This window comes from Syngnathoides biaculeatus, chromosome 18, assembly GCF_019802595.1.
Source record: "Syngnathoides biaculeatus isolate LvHL_M chromosome 18, ASM1980259v1, whole genome shotgun sequence".
Taxonomy (NCBI): Eukaryota; Metazoa; Chordata; class Actinopteri; order Syngnathiformes; family Syngnathidae; genus Syngnathoides; species Syngnathoides biaculeatus.
Genome location: NC_084657.1, coordinates 5,495,654 through 5,505,564, shown reverse-complemented (window position 1 = coordinate 5,505,564; position 9,911 = coordinate 5,495,654). Strand labels below are relative to the sequence as shown.

Here is a 9,911-nt window from a genome sequence, read left to right as displayed (position 1 = left end):
ATTCCAAGCCTTTAGTTTAAATGAACATGCTTTCCATATCGTTCATCAGGATTCATATGTATGGTGTGGATGAACAGTCTTTCTGAATTGTGATGATGGCTGTGGATGAAATCCAAGCTAAAGGACAGTTTATGAGAAGAATATTTACAGGAAATGTTCATGAATAACAAGCAGTTTCATGGATAATGATCTGATATTTCAACCTGATACTGAGTTGATCTCCTCAACGCTCAGACTTGACTTTGTACCGCAGAACAAAGTAAGTGGCAAGTCTGAGAATGAGAAAGAAAACGCCCAACACCATGAAGTCTACATAGAGCTTTGCATCCTCCACATCGAGCAGCTGCAGGACCTCCTCTGGCTTTTGAAATTTACACACCAGACCCGGACATTCAAGCTCAGTGCGATTCATCCCGTAGATGGAGAGTATCACTCCCTCGAAGCCGTACCTGGAAGCGGCAAATCATAATGAGTATAGGTGTTTATCTCTCAATGATTGTGTAAAAGTCAGAACATACCTGACATAAGATACGTAGGAGCTCCACTGTAAGTATTTAGGAATGGTGTCAAAATTTACAAAGAAGCCAGAGAATAATAGCACAGGTATGGCTGTGACTGGACCGACAAACGTCGCTACCTGTGGTAAAAACATGACATGTAATTTTCCCAAAACGGTTCACCTCGTAGCGAGATACTTTACCGACCGGAAGACTTGCACCAGGGTCTTACCTGCAGAGATGTGGATGCAGCGCCAATAAGTAGTCCCAGGGACTGAGCTACCAGGGCTGTGGATGTGGACAAGGCCATGAATAGCAGGTAGCGACCAGCCTCTGGAGGCTGTTCTGTCATCCAATACACAATACTGCAGTACATGATTGGACAAATCACCTGTGAAGGATGATGTGCATTGTTAAGCTTTTGGTATATGCCATAAGTGAAAAAGTAAAGTGGCAACTCATGTCTTCTGGGATCTGACACTGTTATTATAAGAGTGTTTAGAAGTTTCTATGGAAGCCATTTTATAACAATTAGCTTTATATCAATTTCTGGCAAGTCCAAATCACTAAGAACCAAATATATGAAATATTACCTGGAATGGTACGTCCGCCATTGTTTTTGCTAAATAGTAGGCCTTTAAGCTGTACCAATAGTTGAGGTGTTCTCTTACAAACACAGACATTTCCAGAGGAACTGTGGGGGGAGGGGAAAAAAAAAACATCCATGGGACTGTCCACATCAACAGGAATAATACGGTGTCAGTATTTCCAGGCCACAGCGAGATGTCTTACAGGTTAGAACGGTGGGCATCAGGGCCGCAAACATGAGAAAAAGCATGGAGAAGAAGAGGAAACCCGTGTTGTTGAAGACTTTACTGGCGTCGTTTCCAATTTTGAGATAAAGTAGCCCGATCAGCACGCCAATACACAGATGGGACATCACTCTGAGATGGGTTAGAACCTATGACACCATGACAAGTGGTTTTAGTTGAACCTTTACATCAAATGCTCAACAAGTCTTCCCAACTTGCATGTATACATTATACAGTCCTGCTATTGGATTCAGTGTTTTAGGATGCAAACCGATAGGCATGCCATTATGATTCTGAGAAATCTGGGCTTCGATAATGACACTGATGCCATTGGGACTTATGAATCCGAACATTCATACAAATACTCACTGTATCTAACTGTAACTAAGCTGTACAGCATGTATGTCAGTCACACAAACTGGATACAGTATGCATGTAATTTTGCTGTACTGTCAACTTTCTGTATCCTATTGCCTATTGAGTTAGCGTGTTACAGTGATAAAGCTGATAAATTTGGCGCTAGTCTTATTTTACTGATACATCGGTGAATTTGACATACTGCACAATATGTCGTTGGAAACATTTTACCGTGTCTCTGCATATTGTAATGAAGGTTCTTTTGAAGAGGATGCAGAACTGCGTGAAAGAACTGGTGGCAAAGCTATGTTTCTCAAGGGTCCCCGTGTCCTGTCACGAGAAAGAGAAGCCATCTAAATGTAGAAACATCAGGAAAGACCTTTGTACAAATTTTGTCGATAGTTTGCAAATAAACACTCTTTCAAACTAAATACATTGTGATACACACAAAAGCATTTGGAGACAGTTGCCAAATTATTATCAAGAAAACAATACTTTTGTCTAGAGTTATCAGCAGTATTTGAAAAAGTATTAGAACACGCATTTGTCATTGTGCACATTCCAACACAGGGGTTTGGCAGCTCATAGTGCATATTGTATATAAATTAGTCACATTTGTTGGTTAATTCATCCAGCAATTATCTGAGCTGCTTACCCTCACAACGGTCACAAGCGTGCTGGAGCCAATCCCAGCGATCATCGGGCAGGAGGCGGCGTACACTCTGAACTGGTGGCCAGCCAATCGCAGGGCACAAAGAAACAGGCAACAGTCACACTCACAATCACACCTCGGGGCCATTTAGAGTGTCCACTTAATGTTGCATGTTTTTGGGAGGTGGGAGGGAACTGGAGTGCCTGGAGAAAACCCACACAGGCACGGGGAGAACATGCAAACTCAACACATGCAGGGCCGGGATGAAATCCCTGTCCTCAGAACTGTGAGGCCAATGCTCTAAGCGGTTGCTCCACTGTTCCACCTGGTTATTCCGTTCATTCCTTTTCCGTACCGCTTATCCTCACTAGTGCATAATGGAGCCCGTTTTAGCTATTTTCAGGGACGAGGCGGGGTACACCCTGAACTGGTCTGCAGCCAATCAGAGGGCACATACTGTATAAACAAACAACCATCCCCACACACATTCACACCTATGGGCAATTAACCTACTAAACATGTTTTGGACGTTGGGCAAAACCTGAGTACCTGGAGAAAAGCCACAAAGCCACAGGGAGAACATGCAAACTCCACACAGGTGAGACCGGATTTGAACCCAGGTCCCCAGAACGGTGAGGCAGATGTATTAAACATTCGCTCCATCATGCCGCCTGACATCCGTTAATGGATGCTCCTAAATCAAATCTGATTCATATGCACTCTCCTGTCCCACTACTTCTTGGAAGTAAACAAATGCAAACCAGAAAGACCCGATCTTATAATATCCTTTCTTTTGTGCCCGTAGTGCTATATTTTCCAAAACCATGTATTGTTCTCATGGATTCCACTGTGTGCAGTAAATGACACGGCCAGCATCCCTCACACTGTGGCACTGAGAAGGACAGGAAGAGTCGCTCTTGTCTCTTGAGTTCTTCTTGCCCTCCTCGGAGCACAGTCCACCTTGGACCGCCTCAAACAACACTGGGTTCAAGTCTCCATATTCTCCTGATGCCACCTCGATGACTGGAGGGAGATGAGAGCAGCAGGTTTTAGACATCCTGAAAGATGACGTCACGTCAAGGTGTAAATGAGGAGAATTTTGACTCACTGAAATCAGCGGGATTGTGATATGTGGGGCAGTGGAGGCCCAGGTTCTTCAGATATGGAATGAGGTAAGGGACTGTGCCCTTGTAGATGCATTGACCTTGACTGAGGATGTACAACTAAGGGAAGAGATATACCACTGACAGTTGGGTAAATTAACTACACATGGGCATTAATTCCAATACAGTAACTATCAAACGTGATCAGTAGAATCTCAGCAGATCCAACAGAATACATACAAATATTTTAAAACGTGTCATTTTGATTTTGGATTAGACTATAGTATTCATGCAAATCTAACTCCAATAGAAGAAAAAAGGAACGATCAATGAATAATGAGTCACAACTTTATCCGGACAAAATTTGATGGATTTAAAAAAAAAAATAAATCAACCATTATCCTAGGCCTCAACAAAGTTTCGCAGAAATCAGTCAGGTCGTTCTTGAATAACCACTAAAAATTCACCAACCGACAAATGGTGCTCAAAACGTAACATTGTTAGGTAGACAGTTGACAGTTTGAGAGTGGTATTCATTTTTCGTTAATTTAGTTAGCTACAACAGAGGAGCAAAATATTAGGAACAGCTTTCATTTAAAACACAGTGCATTTTTACACTACACTTAACTATGCCCACAATTCCATTACTATATTAGTACATGACTTTTCTTCAAAACTAAGCATTATGAGCTTTATGAAAGCAGAATATAAAATGTCGCTTGTACATCATCTCATTAGTGTATCACTATTGTCATGGTCACATGTTAGACAAACAAGAAATCTGGTCAACGATTGTACTTCTCCCTTTGTCAGATAACATCACTCAAACATTACTTAGTCTTATCTGAGCAGCAGCTAACAGAAAGAAAGCAGTGGAGGCACTCATCATACCTTATCAAACATCTCAAAGAGCTTGGCACTGGGCTGATGAATGGTACAGATGATTGTTCGTCCTCCCTGAGCCAGAGACTTCATGAGAGAAACCACCTGGAAGCACGACGCGCTGTCCAGTCCGCTGGAATGTGACACAATAACGAAAGGTGCGCGCTTAAAGATGGTTTGGTGTGGAGATTATGCATACTGTACTAGAGATAAATTGATGTCATACCTGGTGGGCTCATCAAAGAACATGACGGGAGGGTTGTTGACCAGCTCAAGGGCAATTGCCAGTCTTTTGCACTGACCCCCCGAAAGAGAGTTGGTACGCGTTTGAGCACAGTCTAGAAGCCCTAGAGCTGTCAGTATCTCATGCACCTGAAGAATAAGAAATGTGATCATATGTCTCGACCTATATCATGTACTGCACCAGCCATCTTTCCAAATTCTGATCTGTTGACGGGACTTACTAGTTCCTTTTTGACCTGCATGCTCTCATTGAGTTTCAGGTTGGCAGAGACCTGAAGGAAAGAGAAAACAACAATAACGAACATCCATCCAGTTTCTGTAGCGCTTACAAGATGATTATGAAGCATTAAATTACAGGCTAGCAGGCGTGAGCTCACCATCATGGCCTCCCTGGTTGTAAGATGCGGCAGCAGCATGTCGTCCTGCATGATGTAGCAGGACATCTTCCGGAAAGTCCGCAAATCCCTCGGGCGGCCATTCACCAGGATTTGACCCTTCATGCCTGTCTCCCTGCATCCGAACAAAACCAATGAGTACCAGTGCAGATGTAACTGCTGATAGACAATCGTCTCACCTGTACCCCGCCAGGATATTCATTAGGGTGGACTTCCCAGCCCCAGACGGCCCCATGATACCAATCAACTCTCTGCTGTTAAATCTTCCAGAGAGACACTTGAGGAGGGCTTTGTACCCTGATGAAGAGGAAAAGGACCAATTCATTTTGCTGCACGTTGTGTTGATCAATTGGTCAATGAAACTTTTATTCAATTTTGGGATCACTATGAGAAAACCTCTTTGGAAAATTGAGCCTATCTCAGCTGAATTTAGCATTTTGTCTAAATGGCTGCTGTGTGTGTTGGGGGGGGGGATGTAAGAAAAGCAACAAATTGTAATGGTGTAAGGTGTAGGACTAATGAGACATATACTTTCAATCATTTATAATATAATTTCCGTCACTCATAATGAATGGATACTCTTCTTAATCAAAGATGCTTATAACATGAGCATGCCAACATGAAAATTTGATCTATTCTCACATAAAATAAACAAATGCTGAATATATGCAAGAATGTAAATTTACAGAGGTTTATTTGATCCTTGTTGTGAAGGGATCATTTCTCCTTTTCTACGTGGCGCATACTGATGCGTCAGACGACTGCTGGAGCTTGCGCATAATAATGGTTTTATCTGTGTGACACTGCAGGGACATCTTGATCATCGTGTCTTACTCAGCCACTTGGCTCAGTGTCCACTACTGACTGCAAAAACATTTACAGTCAAATATACTAGCATACAATGAACCTAATATTGTAGTAATGGCTTGCAGTGGCCCAGAATTGCACTGCAACATATTGAGTAGTATTCCTAAAATTCTCAAGTGAAACTATTAGGAGATGATAATATTGCTTCACAAACTAGGAATATGTCACTCACAGCTGTGATATAATGCCTGATCTCTCTTTCGCTAGAGGAGCGTGACACTCCAGCCTGACTCATGAGACAATCAGGTAATATCTACATTCCACGTCACTATTCCCTGCAGGGCAAGGGCATTGCTTTATCATTATTAGATACTTTCTCAGTAAATTGATAGGGAGGTACATGAATTATGCAATACGCTGTCTACGCGTCCTTTTACAGCAATGATCTGATTGTCCCACCATCTAGTGAAAAAGGCTCAATATTTTGCTACTGCCAGGGATTCTCTACCTGTTTAACCCCTTTCACAACTGAAGGAGTGTTCCACGTCCTACCTCCCCCGAGGGTCACCTCTTAAGATGGAAGCAGGTTTTAGCAGTTTTATGCTTAAAAAAAGACAATGACTCGTGTCACCAAATTCAGTTGAAATATCAGTCCGTCAGCTTGTACATCACTTCAGTTGCCGTACTGTACCACTCCGACAAAGGGAGTGAACGTAGCATTATTCCACAGAGCAGGATGATTATCATCCATAGCACTTTCTGCGTATTCTCCATTTGCCATAGTCATCTCTTGAAATAACTCACAAGCGATGTCATTGAGATAAAGATGTCTGATCTGTTTGTCCCGTCTGACATCACAGGCTCAAGGCTGGCGCACGTCATCCTTCTGTGCTCTTGTATACCAATGAAAGGCCAGCATTTGGCTTTTGCAATAATTCGATGATAGGATAAAAGAACCACAGGCTACATAAATGTCTACTGAATAACAATCAGGATATGCTTTCTTTTATTGCAGCTTTTTTAGGTACTACAACAAAGACCACAGGGCCTGATTTAATAAAGGATTGCGTGTGCAAAAATGGTCTCAAACTTGATTGCACACGCAAAGAAGCTGAGCTCCTAACCGGGGACAAGCAGGATTGCATCTGTCAAATGCCGTAAAATGTGACGCAATTCAGTTTGGAGCATAGTACATGCAAATAGATTTAATTTAGCACATAGACAAACTGTGGTGGTTGATTTTTGTATCGTTATATAGCGTAGCTGCAAAGCAGCACGCGAAAGGAGTGGCAGGACAGGCTAGTGCGGCCAAAATGAGGGGAGGCCAAAAGAACTTTTCTTCTGATGTAAACATTTTTGAAACACAAACAAAAATGATCAACAGATCGTGTATTCAGCAACGCAATCTTTGAGCTTTTGAGGGCGGACTTGGAGTCAATCACAAAAAAATCCATCCATTTTCTTAGCCACTTATCCTCACAAGGGTCGCGGGAGTTCTGGAGCCTATCCCACCTTATTTTTTTATTTGCATTACAGTATGTCGCTGTGAAGGTTATATACAATATAATTTTGCTAAATCAGGTCACGGCTGTATATGGAAAACAGAACCTCACTTTTCAACATACAGCATCCATTCATCCATCCATTTTCTTAGCCGATTTTCCTCACAAGGGTTGCGGGGAGTGCTGGAGCCTATCCCAGCTGTCAACGGGCAGGAGGCAGGGCACACCCTGAACTGGTCGCCAGCCAATCACAGGGCACATGGAGACAAACAGCCGGAGTGCCTGGAGAAAACCCACGGAGGTACGGGAAGCGCATGCAAACTCCACACATGCGGGGCCGGGATCGAACACGGGACCTCAGAACTGTGAGGCCAACGCTTTACCAGCTGACCCACCGTGCCGCCTCACAGGAAAATGTCATTCCATATAATCAACTCGATGTCAAAACTTCATCCAAGTCTGCATTTCCTTGCAGTCTTCTATGCCAAGTCTCAAATGTAATATTATGCAGGATGGCCAGATATATGCATATGTATCCAAGTGCCATGGATACGTGTCGAGTTATCCAAAACATAACGTGGCTTTTGGGGCATTTTAGATAATGCTGATGGGTTATAAATTGCTTTGTGCTTATGATGAGGGTAAGAAGACATAGTGAGCCTAGTTCTGAAAGAGTCTGCTTAATTAGGGAACAAGTGGAAGACTTCCTGTTCGCACATCCTCCGCATGATGAGCCGAAGAGCCCGTAGAGAAAACACAAGCACATGCGGAGAGCGCAGGCTGGATTTGATGACCGAAGGAAAAACTGTATTGACTTCTGCTCAATACTACCCGTCTGTTCTGCTCTACTTTATCAAGACGACCCCCCCCAACCCCCCAATAAATACGCTTGATGGGACAACACATTATTATTGCAGCCACTGCCTTAAATAAAAAATGTCTTGCCCCTCATAAGCGCACATGAATGGACTGTAACCCTACCCGGCTTGTTAAACCGACAGAAGAGGCAAACATCAAATACAGAGTAGGTAGACTGTTCCATCAATCATGACGACCTCATGTTGGACATCCTTTCATCGTTAGTATGGGTGTTGTTTCAATGCTGTTCATATTTCATGAGGAGATCAATCATGTCTGACTCACTGACAACACAGGAAAAAGAGATGCAAACAGTGTGACAATCTGGGAGTGTGAATTATTTACTACGGCTGAACTTTGCTGAGCACTGCAAAGGCACAGGTTGCTTTGCGCACGTCAGTGTGTGTATGTGAGAGGAAGAGAGAGCAAGACAGACAGGGAATTAGTGAACACAGCGAGGCGAGAAATAACAAAAAAGAAAATATTTTCCACCCAAATGTGACAGTGTTTAAAACCATCTCCATGACAGTGTGTACTGAAACTATTGATCAACATCCATCACTTTTACTCAGAGCGGTGCACTGTACCTCTCCTCCTCCACCAGGGACCCTCGCGGATGGTGTATGACAGCTCATTGAATTCCAGGTCCACGGCGGAACGACGTGGGAGGTGGGAAAATCGCTGGGCCTCAGTGATGTGATTTTCCACTTTCTTTAGGTGGGTGAGCAGGGGCGCCTCCGGAGGTGCCCCGCTGTGGAGTTTGGTCTCCTCCATGGGGATGCTGACCGAGACCTGGTCCGTCTTTTCGGCCATGCTGAAAGAGTTATGCAGACAATCAATGCAGTTTACATATCTGCATGATTCAAAGAGTCAAAAGACAGAGGGGGCACCAAGAAGTTGGTCTTTACATCATATTCTTGCTGGGACATGGAAACTTGTCACACACAGACTCAAATAATATGATTTTAAATCTTACTGTTGGCCTATAAAGTTCTGAATGTTCAAGGACCTAAATATATTTCATTTAATTTTGATTGACACTGACATAGAGGTATTACTTTCACAATATGTTCATCATTGCGGTTATAATGTGCAGTGGTGTGATGTAGAAGTATTATCATGTGCACTCATAAAAATTACATCTTGTGGTGCTTTTTGTGCGTTCATTTTTACAGTGTCAGAACTGTTTTTGAGCCATGGAGTACAGTAGATCTATACTGTCAAATAAGATGCACATTATTGTGGATAATACCTTATAGATGAGAAATGCTAAACAGATATGGAATTAAAACCAAAATGAATATAATGGGTGGTTATATTTATGAAAGCAGAAGCCGTCATGCACATCTTGTACTGGATCCAATTAGACACATTTGAAAATATACCTGAATCATTTGGGACGGCTGTTAAATGAACGCAAACAATCAATTTGATTTCAATATGATTCAGTTGATTAACCAATTAGCCTCACCCACTGGTGTTGGATGGAAATGAGTCACCCTGTCAAAAATGGTGCTGGGCATGATGTGATTACTGTTAATTGGGTTAACTGGTTGCTTGAAGGCAATGGAATTGCCAGGGTTAAGAGCTGGGTTCTGCTTTCAGTCTGTGCTAATTTAAATATACATTTCCTGTCTGTAATATCTGCCAATAAATATGCTCAACAACAATTTGAACAAGGAACAAAGTGTTCACAGCTATCACAGGAGTCTTTTTATGCTGCCACCATCAATTACATCATTTTTTTTTTTTTTTTTTTTTACTAGTACACTAAGGATGCTGTTTTTTTAAGATTCTAGAAAC

General features: G+C 42.5%; 1 protein-coding gene across 2 annotated transcripts; it reads right to left on the bottom strand.

Annotated features, from left to right (window-relative positions):
- Nucleotides 1-223: 223 nt before the first annotated feature.
- On the bottom strand, nucleotides 224-8,921 carry abcg4a (ATP-binding cassette, sub-family G (WHITE), member 4a). Of its 2 annotated transcripts, none has more exons than XM_061803590.1 (14): nucleotides 8,696-8,921; nucleotides 5,121-5,238; nucleotides 4,924-5,056; nucleotides 4,768-4,818; nucleotides 4,530-4,675; nucleotides 4,313-4,436; nucleotides 3,427-3,541; nucleotides 3,184-3,341; nucleotides 1,898-1,996; nucleotides 1,290-1,458; nucleotides 1,091-1,191; nucleotides 730-888; nucleotides 519-637; nucleotides 224-449 (listed from the first exon to the last, which is right to left on the bottom strand). In XM_061803590.1, the coding sequence occupies exons 1-14, from the start codon at nucleotides 8,919-8,921 to the stop codon at nucleotides 224-226; spliced, it is 1,944 nt and encodes a 647-aa protein (XP_061659574.1). The 2 variants fall into 2 exon arrangements, with proteins under 2 accessions (XP_061659574.1, XP_061659575.1); XM_061803591.1 differs by having other exon boundaries at nucleotides 3,202-3,341.
- Nucleotides 8,922-9,911: the final 990 nt, after the last annotated feature.

Excerpts from the sequence above, each read along its gene's own strand:
- abcg4a (XM_061803590.1), bottom strand. The coding sequence starts at position 8,921 with ATGGCCGAAAAGACGGACCAGGTCTCGGTCAGCATCCCCATGGAGGAG. Across the intron at positions 1,997-3,183 it reads GTGTGAGGGATGCTGGCCGT|GACACGGGGACCCTTGAGAA; the intron begins GTCATTTACTGC and ends TTCTCGTGACAG. Across the intron at positions 638-729 it reads CTGCATCCACATCTCTGCAG|GTAGCGACGTTTGTCGGTCC; the intron begins GTAAGACCCTGG and ends TTTTTACCACAG.